The 13,908-nt window shown below is 38.5% G+C and overlaps 1 protein-coding gene across 2 annotated transcripts in view; it reads left to right on the top strand.

Annotated features, from left to right (window-relative positions):
- Positions 1 to 13,908, top strand: part of KIAA1328 (KIAA1328 ortholog) — a 171,254-nt gene that overhangs the window by 128,793 nt on the left and 28,553 nt on the right. For both annotated transcript variants that reach the window (XM_088155962.1, XM_088155963.1), the window contains 2 exons: positions 5,916 to 6,100; positions 12,769 to 12,877. In XM_088155962.1, the coding sequence (XP_088012088.1) occupies positions 5,916 to 6,100; positions 12,769 to 12,877 (294 nt within the window). The remainder of the gene's footprint in view (positions 1 to 5,915; positions 6,101 to 12,768; positions 12,878 to 13,908) is intronic.

Raw genomic sequence — 13,908 nt, forward strand, 5'->3', positions numbered from 1 at the left:
GCATAGGTACCAGTGTATCACCTCCAAAATGAAAGAAAAGTAAACCAAATGCAGTACGTTTGAGAGAGAGAGCTCAACAGAGGGGAAAAAAGCCCAAAAAACAACAGAGAAACCTGACACAGCCATAGGCATTACTGGATTCAAGGGCATTGAGCCTGAAGAGTGCTGTAAGAGATGAAATCTCTGCGTGACAGCTCAGCAATATATTGTCTGCATAATAACATGTAGATTGTAGGCAATCACTGTCTATTTTCTGTGATGAAAAATCCTTTTATTACAAGCAGATTTGATAATATTTATATTTCATTTCCAGAACTCTCACTGACTGTTGAAGTGTTTCCCTACCTGTCCCTGCCCTCCTGCCTTTTGCCTAAAAAATATCTGAAAAGGGAGATGGACCTGGTCCTGAAGATAGCTGGAGGAGAGAAGGTGTTGGGGAAACCTGACTGCACCTTTTCAATGGTTAAAGTGGTCTTTTAAGAAATATAGAGACAGACTTTTGAACAGGGTCTGTAACTACAGGACAAGTGGTCATGCTTTTCAACTTAATGGACAGATTCAAGTTAGATATGATGAAGAAATGTTTCATTGTGAGAGTGGTGAAACAGTGGTACAGGTTGCCCAGAAAGGTGGTGGATGCCCCAGCCCTGGAAACATTCAAGGTCACTTTGGATAGGCTCTGAGCAATCTGTTCTAGTTGAAGATGTCCCTACTCATTGCAGGGGGATTGGACCAGGGGACCTTTAAAAGGTTCCTTCTAACCAAAGCTATTATCTGATTCTGTGATCTCAAAGCTTTAAATGCACATGCTCTCTAGAAAGGAAAGCAGCTGTTTCTTATTGACATTCACTGGATCCCAGCAGTGCCATTAACATGCTGATGCATCTAACATAAGCATCAAATGCCAAGTTTCATAATTGGCCCATGAAATCTCACTCTGGGCTTGAATATGGTCTGCAAGGTCTGTATTAGAATAGGACTTCTTCCTGCTTCTTAAATGGAGGAAAAAATGCTAAGCTAAAAAACATTTTTTAGGAAGGGTGATGGCATTCAGGGATGAGAGATTGGCCTGAAGTTCACACTGTGCTTCTCCTCCTCACCTGCAACTCTCTTACCTCCCTAGCAGCTCTTCTCAGCCTCCCTGTGGATTTGTACACCCTGCACAAAGCAGTAGCAAGTAGACCAATCTCTCTTCTCTTTCCTGTGTGCTGCTCTGCTGGCCTGTATGTTCTGACGTGTTTCTCCTCAGCTCCACTTGAGAGGACTGGAAAAGCTGTGATTTTTCAGTAGAGCACTGCCATTTGTTTTCAGATCCATGCATCCAAAGTCTACACTGCTTCTTTTCTCCCTAGAAATATTTTTTTAATTTGCTATGCAGACAAATAATCTCCCAGGCTGCCCCACTTTGGAACGGGTGGTTTTCAAAAGTGCTGTTTGATAACAAGCTTAATGTGAACTGATCTAAATTTGGACCTCTGCTGAAAAGAAGGTCCTGGCATCTTCTCTTTTGTTCCAGTGCTTGTAGTGCTGCTGCTTTATACTGAGCTGACTCTGGAAACTGATCTGGCTAGAAAACACTCCCAGCCAAAAGTGGCAGGGGAGGAAGCAATTTTCAGCCTGTTTGTCAAACTGCATCTGAAATGGCAATTCAGGTTCCAGCTACAAAAACGTATTGCTTGGGTTGTCTACTTATCACCAGTTTTGCATCATTAAGTGTTATGCATTCTTGGCCTGATATAATTGCAGCAGATTGCACACATGAACTGTTAATTATTTTATTTTTAAAACAGAAATTACAGAACAGGAAAATAACATTTCAACATGTTTGCTTTTGGAGCTAACCTACCACGGCAATCTGTTAGTTTGATGATGGTTAAACTCGCAAGCCCTTGCCTCAGCAGAGTGCAGTAGGGTACCATTAAGGCAGCCATCTGTTGAACATACATAGTGAAGGCATGAATTGCCTCTCGTTTTGGGTTTCTGAATAGTTACAACATTAATTTGTTCTCTGAATGCTGCTGATCTGCACTGAAAAATGCATGGAAAGATCAGAATTCAGTGAAAGGTGAGCATCCAAATCTGGGATCAAAGACTGGGAACCCAGTCAGCTGAATGCTGGGTGTGGAGCAGGGAAGAGAGGAAGCCTCGTGGGCGAGGTAAATCACATGCTGATAGTAAGCACGACTCTGGCAAGAGCCTGAGCTGCTTGGGTTGCTTGGTGATTCAACAGATCTGCAAAACTCCATTTGCAGAACAAGGCTACCATTATGCTGGATTGATTCATCAGGATCAGCAGCTAAAACAAGTTATATTCTATCAGAGTTTTCCTGCATTAGTTTAAAAATGAATTTAGTTGGCTCTAAGTGGACATTTATTTTAGTATCTTGAAGAACTGACTTTCCTCTATTAAAGCAGAATAATGTATCTATATGATGCCCTAACTTGAACAGTACATAAAGATTAGTAAATAAGACTCCATTAAAAATACTTATAATGTAAGTAACATGGGTCCCAATAGCCTTTCTAATGTCCATTAATGCTTATTGTGAGGATCAGAGCTCATTTTACTGAGCCATTTAGTCAAACCGTGTGATTATTTAGAAAGTTAATTCATGCATACTAAAATCTAGCTTAAGTAATGCAGAGGGTAGGAGGTAAAACTCTATGGAGACGATAGTCCTTTTTGTTATTTAATGATCAGCCATAATTAACTTGCAAATTTGAAATAATTAGAACAAATTAAAGGTATTTAACTTTGCCTCCCTAAAGAAAAATTCAAATTGCACCAAATGCAGCTTTAAATTATTCAAGTCTCAGAGGTCTGTGCTGGGTTTTTTTACAATGCCTTTTCTATGATGAGAATACCAATCTGCTTTTTGTCAGAAAGCATCCTATCAAGTAATTGTTCTTTGTGTCTAATAAATGACAGCTATTCTTCTTGGTAAAAGTATTTCAGTCTCTGAAGACTACATCAGCATTTCCATGGCATTTTAATTCAATAAAACAAAAGGTTAATGTTTTTCTACTTTTTAAGGAATGCAAATACTAGCAGTATTCAATGGGTCCTGAATGACATTTAAAATTTGCCGTTCCCGCTCAGCAGGGATATCGCGATATGAGGCTCAGACAGGATGGAAGGAATGTTCAAGGTGTGTTTTCCTTTGGTGATGGTGTACTTGGATATTCATGATGAGGTAGTAGTGCTGAAACTCTCCTCTTTTCTGGTCACACTACATCTCCTGCCCTGGGATGTAGGGTAGGTGGGTTAATAAAGCCTTTATTTAGACAGTCTTCTCTGTTGGGTAGTTTCAAGAACTGCCATGAAAATTCATTGGATATTGTGGTATCTCCAGGAAGTCCTACTAACCATGGTGCCTTTGAGTGACATGATGGGTAGTTGGATTTGAAAATAGACAAGAATGTCTTTTGCTGCTAAATCTCTCCAGATATAAATAGCTGATTCCTTTTGACCATATGTTGAGTTTAAATTTCCATGTTTCAATAGTCACATCATTCATTTCACTAATTATTCCAGAGGTGAATGAGTAATTATGTTCTGAAACAGATTTTTTTTTCCTTATGTTTTCTTTGTTTAACTGTGGTAGATAGTTAATTAATGATTTTTTTCTCTGCATTATCCCTTTCCCTTCTTGGTTTGCACACCTTTCAGATTAAGTGTCATTTTAAGATTTGGGACTCTATCCTTACTTGAGCAAAAATTTTGCATGAGCTGTCTTCTATTGTATACTAAACAATGAGGCTCTAGTTGTTTATTGAGGTTATAAATGCAAATACATTTGCTTTTCTTATTTATTGTACCTTAGCTTATGCAACTTCTTCTTGTTGTCTGTTTCTGTTTGAATTGCCTCTGCCACTGCAGTATTTAAAACAGAGTTCAGTATTCTAGAGGTAACAGCACCATGTAGAAGATAGAGAAGGAGAATCAGTTGAGTAATCACCTCCTTATCTGCCAGCCAAAGGTCCCTGTCTTCACATGAGGACTGTAGGTTGTAATCAAATGTGCTTTAAACAACTCAAAAAGCATCCAAATTATTACAACCTAACTGTTTTTTTTTTAAATGCTGTTAATCATCCTAAGTACAGGTAAATGGAATATCAGGTCCTATTTTATTAGAGAAATCTGGTCAAGTATTACACCTTTAAGCCTCTTTGAGCAGTTTCTAGGATCCAAAACCACCTCTTGCTGCTCTTGTAGTTGCAGGAATTAGTAGGTTAATAATTTCATATAATTCAAATAAGATACTAATTTAGTCCACCATAAATTTTAAAAACACTTTGCAGTATTATTAGTGGTCACAGAGTTAGAAGCCCTAAAGTAAACGGAGGTTATTTGGAGAAGTTATATCCAACACTTCAGTCAGTTATTATAGGTCATAAGCCATTATATACTGTTCTGCATTAATAATACAGGAGTAATACTAATTGTCCAACAGGCTCAGTGGGCCCTATTAAACAATGTCTTATACAGCACTTTGATGGGAAACTTTTAATTTAGCTATCATTTCCTACTTTTTTCTCAGATCTACAGTAACTTCAGTCAGTGCAAGCTTTTAGGTAAAAGATTCTTGTGATTCAACTTCCATGAAGCTGTATCCTAACTAATAAAAACTCAGTGACAACTGTGTGGCCAATGTAAAATTGATGCTTAAACAGGAAAAAGATTTATCGTAGAAATATGGAATGGTTTAGATTGGAAAATACCTCTAGGTTCACAGAGTCCAGCTGTTAAGATTTTTTTAATCTTCTAATAACTTAAGAAAGCTTTTTGTTGCTTCCATGATTCTAAGTAGATACATGTAATCTTGGGATAAATTGTATTATTTCATGTGGATAATACAAAGATACTTTGTTATATTTTTAATTTATTTTATAAATGGGCCGTTTATAACAGGGACTAATGACTTACATATGTTGGGAATTGTCATTTCAAGCAGTAGTTATTCCCCAGAAATCAGAATTTGAAAGTAGTAGCTTTACTTTACTGAGAGAAACATGGGTCTTCATAGCCTTGTGTCTGCCCAGAACATTTTAAGACATCTGTGTCTGCAGAGCTTGAGGTCATGATTGCTCCCCATCACCAGATTTCCCTCTTGCCTCTGTCCATGAAGTGTTTGTGATTGTGTGTTGAAGTTCATCTTGAATCATAATGGTTCCGGTCAGCCTTCTCTTTTCTTACTTCAAAGTACTGCACTTCTGCACCAGATTCTCTCCCACTAGTTTCCTATACATTCTCTATTCTGTTTAAAAGTACCTCTGTTCATCAGTCTCACCTCTGTCTCCTCTATTCTCATCCCTTTTCTTCTTGAATCAGCTTCTCACTGTCCCTGGAGGCTTTTAAAAAACACTTGGGGATGTGGTTTAGTGGTGGCCTTGGCAGTTGTACTCAGATGATCTCAAAGGTCATTTCCAATAAAAATGATTCTGTGATCTGCTTCCCTTTTGCAAACTAAAATTTCAGATTTCTCTTCACATAATATTCTTTGTTTCCCTTTTTTTTCTAGCAAAGTGAGCATTACTCTTTCTTCCAATTTTGGCCCATTGTGCTGGACAAAGTCTGTCTTCATTTACATGTCTTCATCCCACTGGTGCTGTTCTAACTACTTGAGAAATCCAGGACCTAATGCTTTAGGAAATGTGCCCAATACTGCAAAACTCCAAGTACAGTTGTCAGGGTGCTGCTGGCTGCTGATAACCAAAGAGTCCTGATAAAGTGGGTTGGTAACTCTTCAAGCCTCAGGCGTTCTGCTTTCAGAAATTATAAATGGATTCAACAAGAGCTCAACCAGCAGCATGATGTTTGTACTTCTGGAGAGTAAAAGTTGGGTAAAGAGCTGGGTGCAGTGTTAATGGGCTGAATGCATCATGTAACAGCACAATCTTTCTTTTCCTCCCAGTGTCCCGGTGGTGAAATGTGAAGATTATTTACTGAGGACACCTCCAGTCAGCAAAAACTCCAGAAAATCAGGGAGCAGTCGTGGGAGCAGTTCAGGGAAGAAAATGGTTGGCTTTGGTGAAAACGTGGATGATGGGCAAAGCCCTCTAATGCAGACCAAGAGGGAAGGCACCAAGGCCAGGAAAGGTAAGGGAAAGCATGCTGTATTGCAGGGCCATGAGTGTGCTGGTGTGTTCAAAAGGATATCAGCAAAGTGCACAATTAAAGGAAGAGATTTGCAGGTGTTTAAAGCAACCTAAGAGAAGGTGGCAGCTCTATTTAAAAAAATTAAAAATATTTTAAATAACAAGTGGTGATCCTGTCTGTTCTTCCTGATGAAAGAGAAACAAGTAGCCCCTTAATCTCAGAAAACTCCTTCAATTATTTGTTTTTTAACTTTCCCAAAAGGCAGTGAGAATAAGTGCAGTGGGGTTTGCTCCTTAAATGTAATCTTTGCATTCTTTTTCTCCTTGAGTGACAACTTCACCATCACAGCCTGCTATTTTGCCACACAGGGATGACTGTACTGCTAGAACCTATCCTGCCCTTAGCTTAGTGCCTCCACTTAAGGCGCAGAGATGCAATCTTTTCTCTCTTACAAAGAGAAAAGGTTGGGAACAAAAGCAGCTTGGATGTCTCACTGCTTAGCCTTGAACATAATCCTTGGTTCAATTATGAACTAGCTTTTTTTTATATTTTTTTATTTTAACTTGTCAGCCAGTTTGCCGTATATGTCAGCATAAAAATAAAGAAAATGGCAAAATGAGAAGAAATGTGGTGCAGTTCTCAAAGGAACAAATAACTTGTGTTATTGGTTAAGACCGTACCAACATTAAAAAGCAGTCCCTGTGAAGAAACTTTCAAAAGGGTATCATCAGCCTGGACCCAAACAGTGGCTGAGGTTAATCTCTTCCAAGGCACAGCTACAAAGTTGGAAGCCTGTAAAGGGCTTGTGTCCAAAAAAATCAATTTCTAATTTGAAACAAAATCATTTTTGACTAACAGGGGTTCAGGACCCATTACTTTTGCTGTATAATCTGCTGACATTTCACACTTTCTGTTGTGCACAATGAATCCTAATAGTCATTTTATAACATTGCTACACCAATCAATTTAAGCAAGAGAAAGCCGTTACAATTCTGCAAAGTTTCAGGGGCAATTTTCACTGATGGTTTTCTTTTATGTTTTTTTTCAGCTATCATTTTTTTTTTCCTTCTCTTTTCCTCTTCCTTCTGCCCCCCTCCTTCTCAATGCTGCAGTGCTGAAACCAGGATTTTTCACAGCTGGATGGTGGGTTTTGTTCCTTGGATGGCAGTAGTCCCCAAAAGTAATTTATTTTCCATAGATTCAGGGGAAAATATCCAACCTGGCCTCTTCTTCATTCATTAATTTAATTTTGTAGGACTGAGGAGAAGTTACAAGCTGTATCTGGCTATTGTACATAGCAACTGAGCTGCACCTATGCTGATTTAGTGATTGTAGTGGTCAGCATGACCTCTGAAGGTGGTGGGCATCTTTTGCAAGCACTTATTGGGATTACTGGCTTTTATGGTGTAGAGCTGCATGGCAAAATTTGACTTACAAACATTGGCACTGCTGTGATAGCTGATAAAGTTCAGAGGAATGCTTTCAAGCTGTGGAACAACCTCAGGTCTATTACTGATTTGAATGGTTGTTTATCACAAGGCAAATTACCTAGCACTAATCACTGAAGTTGAAGTCTTCTGTATTTAGTACCTTTTAAATTGGCTTCCTTCTGTTATATATTTGGACTCATTTAGCAAGCACACACACATACTTGTAAAGTGTTTTTTTCATCTTAGGGCATCACCGGGACACAATGTCAGGATTTTAAATTCTAGATAGCCTGGACTTAGTTGGCTCTGTCCTTGCTTTTGCTGGATATTCCCATCTGCTGCTGATCTTGAGTTTCTGGTTCAATGCAGTATGAGAAAGTGGAATGAAATCCACCAGGTGATATCTTGAGGCATGGAACTCAATGTCATTTGGCTGCGTATCTGAAGGTGGCCTTTTGGCCAGAACACAGCAATGCTGTGTACAGAAACATGTTCAACTGAAAACTTCTCAACCATTAGATGCTGACCTATTGATACAGAGGTTTATTTTTTCTCATGCCTGTATCGGTCTGTTCTATTTAAATTGTATGTTCTCCAGGATGGTGACTCTATCCAAGCACACCTTGATGCAGTGTGGGTGCTGATGTAAGCCTTTGGGCTTGCTGTACCACCAGGAATGGTGGCTGTATCAGTAGTAGTGTCCCTCCAGAGCAACACAGGCACTTGTATCAGGTTTAAAATTATTAATCAGCAAGCTGTCCCCATCCTGGAATGGCAGAAGGCTTTCCTGCCTACAGGACTGCCCACTTGCTGTGACAACAGTGTGTTTGAAAATGGTGATTTCCTAACAAATGCACCTTGACGATGGTTAGTAATGGGGAGAAGAGCATTGTTAACATGGTCCCTTCACCTCGTGGAGTGGAAAGAGTCACTTTTGCTCCCTTTTCGAGTAGAAACTTACTGGATCAACTTAAGGAAATCAATTTTTAATCCCTCACTGTTGATTTTGTCTTCCGTTTCTGCTTGCTCCTTAGATTTTATTCCTGTGCTTTAGCAGGTGTTTGTGTCTCGTAGTCTAACTTTTTTTAGTATTACCAGCAAAACTTTAAGCAGTTGAAGCAATCCTGAAGTCTTAGATCCTTTCAGCAGTAAATTGTTTTTATTGGTGTCACCACCAGCTATGTCAATGTGTACTAAAATCTAACAACTTGTCTAGTTAAAAAGAGCTGGAGTACAGAAATGAGTGTTTCTCTTTCTTTCTGCTCTTGAAAATGTTGCTGTGGGGCTGGGGAACTTACATCCATTGCACTGTGCAATATTGAGCAATTCTCTGCATTTTTGTTTAAAGTATTCCTTTCTACAAACGCTTCCTGAAATACCTCTGCATTGAAACACAAGAAAGAACTATTTTCCCCTTTGTTTTTTCTTGTTGGACATAACATCTGCATGATGTTGTATAGCGTGCAGTTTCCTTTTCATATGCAAAAGAAAAAGCCAGAGAAGGAAAATGATTTTAGCTCGTTTTAGCCCTGTACTTTTCCAGCGGCTGATTTCTCTTGATAGTGTTTGTTTTTCAGTAGTTTTTCTGATGTAGCTTCTTAGGGATTCAGGATCTGGAACTTCTTCCCTTGAGGGAAGACTCTACCCTACAATTGAATAGAGCAATTAGTTAATATTAGTGAAGTGCTTTGAAGATGTGAAGTACTATATAAATGTTAAGTCTTATGAATATTACTATTATTCAAGTCATAAAGATTTCTTTTATGATTATCAACCTAGATTTCCCATTGCTTACTTTCATGCCATTGCTGCTTAATCCAGCCTCAACCATCTTTCTGCATTATTAATGTTTACACTTCTGAAATACAGACTGCCGCATTTTCTCACTTTCATAATGTTTTTGTTGTCTGTTTTTCAAGCAGAAATATATGGCTATTTGAGTTTTCTCAAATGATTCTTTGATCTACTTTAAATCATTCTTGTACCAAGTTAGCCAAATTAAAAATAGTATTCTTAATATTACCATTTAGGAGCCATTTATAATTGCTTTGAGGTAGCCTTGCAAGCTTATATCTAGGGTTTTTTTTGAGATTCTTTGCTGTTCCAGGTTCTTTCCACTGGTGTCAGGATTTAAATTACCTCACTACAGAAGAGCTTTTTCTTTTTTCCAGGGGTAAATGTGTCTATTCTTTTTCCACATTTCTTGCTTCTCTAGATCATCTGCAATGTCTCCAGTCTCATACTGTCTTCTAACACCTGCAATCTAATTAATTTGCTGTCATTTGTATCACCCCAGTTCTCTATGACTTTTCATAAATAATTACCAGTCACTTCATAAATTCATTAACTAATTCCCTTTAGCCCTGAAATATATATCCTTCAGACTAAAGACTTTGTATCTTTTTTTTTCCCCTGGTAGTTTCTTTTCATCAGGTTTATATAGGCAGGTATTACACATCAACAGGGTCTTCATTATCCTCCACTTGCCAATTTTCCCTTCCTTTATTTTTTTTCTCATATTTTAAAATTAGTAGTAGCTTGGACATTTTTGAGAATGTTATTGATTTAATCATTTTTATATATTTGCTTGTTCCTGAATGTTTCTTTTCCCTCAAAAGACTTGCATGCCTTTTCCAAGATGTATTTTTAAACTGGTGGTTTGTTTGTTTTGTTTTGTTTTGTTTTGTTGTTTTGTTTTGTTTTGGGGTTTTTTGATAGCTTTTTGTTTTGGTTTTTTTTTGGTAGGTTTTTTTTTTGTTATTCTTGTTTTATTTTGTTTTGGATTTTTGTGTGTGGTTTGTTGTTTTTTTGGATATACATTTATTTGGGATTTCTTGATGCCTCTGCTTTATGTCTGTGCAGCCTTACAGCCTCAGTAAATTCCTGATGAGTTCCTTTTCTTGTTTTCTGTCTCTAGCTCTGGTAATACTTTCAAACTTGGGTATTTGAACAGTCCCCTTGAGGCTGTGTTGGCCACTTCTGAGTCCATAGATTGTCTTTTTTTACAGAGATACATCTCATTTTCTGTGGATGCAGTACGTTGATGGTGTGCCAGCCTTGTCTCATATTAGCAATTGAATATTTTCCCCCATGTTAACAAGATTTTTATTACTTTGGTATTAATTTCTTAAAATCTAGCTTCCTCATTCCACTGTCACGTGAAATGATTTCTAAATATTATTGCTTACTCAATTTTAAAGTCAAAACTCTAAGCAACAGGCTTCCAGTCTTTATATGCCCACTCTTCTCATCATGGATTGGCACACTATCAAGTTACCAGGGACACACAATCAGCATATATCCCCATGGTATTTCCAAGACTTCCTTCACTGGTAATTAGCTCTTTCTTGGGCAAGATTTTCTTACTGCATGGTGCTGAGACACAGTTCATAGCATGGTGATAACATATTTTTTTGTTAGTGTCCCTAAAATGCATCTTAAAATGTATGTGTTTACTGAATTATATATATTTGTATAAATTTCAGATCAATGTATTGTTTTGAATAATTCCTTGGAGATCTGTACATTTTACACTGAAGCTAGAATTCCAACTTGTGTTGCCTCATGTTTCAGCATGGCTCACAGCTAATGCTTCTGTTCACAGAGCTGAGAAATATTTGGTCATCACAGAGTTACATAAAGAGCTAAACACTGGTTTGACTTCAGTTTTTGCTGATATGTTTAGTTTTCCCTATACTATGTCTTGTTAAGCAGTGTTGGTTGCACACAACTAATTAGGCTAGATTAAAAAAGCCCAAATCCACAAGTTTTTGTGTGGTAGATCAGATAGCTCCTAATTTTTCTATTGCCCTTTACCTCTTATTTACCTGTATGCCATTTCTCTTACTAAATCTGATCAATGGAACTCAGTTCTCAGGTGAGCAAGTGAAAAGTTGGCTGGACCACCAGCCTTCAAGGGTTGTCTTCAGTCCAGCTGGCAGCCAGATCATAGTGGTTAGCTGCTTAACATTAATAGCCTGTGCAGTGGGACTGCACCTTCAGCAGATTTGCAGCCTTGGGGAAGCAGTCAGTGTGCTGGAGAACAGGGCACAGTATTCAAGGGACCTTAACATGTTGGGAAAACGATTTGACAGAACCCTTTTTAGGTTCAGCAAAGGGAAATGCCAGGGTCCTTCAACTGAGTTGAACTGATCTCATGTAGCAGGATAACCCTGAAGGCAATTTTGCCAGAAAAGAAGAGGGTGTCCTGGTGAACAGCAGTGATGTGCCTGTGTGATGGAGTAACTGGACCTCTTACTGGGCCATGATCATACAACTGTGATCATCAGAATGCTGAAATGACACTTCCCCCCCAGTTAGCTCAGTGGGACTGCGTCCATAAATGCTGTGTCCAGTTTGGGATTCCACAGTGCACAGACAACACAAACTAGGAAGTCTCGCAGAGGCAGCCAGGACAGACATGGGGCTGAAGCAAGAGGCTGAGAAAGTTGGGTGCATTCAGCCTTAAGAAAAGATGACTCAGCGTGGATCTTGCTTCAGCTACCTTAGGAGAGGGTTATAAAAGAGGGAATGAGACTTCTTGGAAGTCATCACCAGCCATGCAAGAGACAACAGGGAAAAGTCACAATTAGAAAATTCTGGTTAGCTATACAGGATACATTTTTGACTATGAGCTGGTCAAACAGTGGAACCAGAGGAGTTTCCCAGAGTGGTTCTGTCAGTGGAGACATTCAGCACCTAATGTGACAAGCGTCTGAAACCTGTTGATGCTCTTTGAGTGGAGGATTGAACTACATGACCCCCAAACTTTAATTTTAAACCTAGATTATTTTGTAATTCAGTAGTTATTTGGAGGTGGGAAGAAGGAATGCACTCTCAGTTCAGTTTTTTTAAAACGAAAATGCTGTTTTAGCTATGTTTACACTTGGAGAACTAAGATCTTAAAGCTCGTCATGAGAACTGCATCTGTGAAACAAGCTGAATCCTCTGGGCCACTTAAGGGATAACAACCGTGCAAGTCTGTCAAACTCTGGGCAGTAAGATGGAGGCTGCAGAGTGTGTCTTATTCTACAGACTTGATCCTGCATGATCCTGAAAATGATGCTGTGCAAAGTACTGTCGACTGATGAGCTCTCTGTCATTTCTCTCTGTGTATTTCTCACTCAAAAACCGTTTCAGTTTTTCGTCCCAATGTTCTGTAATAAGGCAAAATTGAGGAACTTCTATTCCAAAATCTCTAGCTTCTGATGCCTGGTTTGTCTTCACTTCATTCCACAGGGACAACTGCAGGACCTAGGAAGGATGCAGCCATATCTCCTGGGTTGATGGGCAGCAGCAAAGCGCTTGCAACCACAGCCATATCACCGATTCAGCATGACCCTTCACGGTAAGCTGCTGGGTAATCTCTGGTTTAAGATTCTGCAAACACAACCATCAAACTCTCCTAGATGCAGGGAAGTGACTGAATTTCTATAATGTTTCATATTAGCACAAGCTGAATAATATAAACTATAAACTGCCATATCCTTTTGACATTTATAGTAAGCCTTAAGTTGCGTGTTAGAATAAAAAAAGCAAGAATATGCCAAGTTCTAACATTTTAATTTTACTTAGATTTTGAACAGAAAGTATTTTATGTTCCAATTCCTGACACATTAAATACCTTTGTAAATAATTTTAATGGACAGTGTTAACCCCGTTAGGTTTTACATTCGCTTGAAGATTTTAATCTCTCGTCATTTGCCCGCCTCCTCCCCCACCCCCATTTTTATCAAATGGCATTTCTTTTAAAATGTTTTGTATGAGAGTTATTTTATGTTTAATGACAAGCAACAAAATCACATTAAGTCAGCAATTCCTGATTATACTATATGTCTGGGCTAAATGCACTGGAAAAGCAGCATTATCACTTCTGTTGCAATGAAAAAACTGAAAGCAGCATTGTTGTTATGCTTACAAGTCTGAAAACAACTTGCCTTCTTTAGGCAGGATTACATTTCTAGTGGTAAATGCCTAGAAGAACGGCATACAATCCCTGCTTTTTTTTATCATGTCCCACATTTTCTCATAATAAAATCTTTACTTAAGCAACAAAATACAAGCAGATTGAAATATGAACTTGCAGTATTTTATACTACTAGATAACAGTGCAGTGGCATAACAGGAATGTGCAACCGTTCATGAGAGGAGTTAAATGTTTTTGGAGGATGAGAGGGCTAGAGTCAGATTTAATCTTTTCTTGGCCCAGTGGACTTGGAAAATGTACGCTTGATATCATCCCTGTATTCTTGGCAGCAGCTGGCAGTTTATTTCTATCTTATGAGAGAACTTGTGATATATAATAGGTGAAAAACCACTATCAATATTGACAAATTTGTACTTACTTGTTACGGAAACACTTTTTTTTTCTTCTGATGG

This window comes from Sturnus vulgaris, chromosome Z (assembly GCF_052056855.1).
Source record: "Sturnus vulgaris isolate bStuVul1 chromosome Z, bStuVul1.hap1, whole genome shotgun sequence".
Taxonomy (NCBI): domain Eukaryota; kingdom Metazoa; phylum Chordata; class Aves; order Passeriformes; family Sturnidae; genus Sturnus; species Sturnus vulgaris.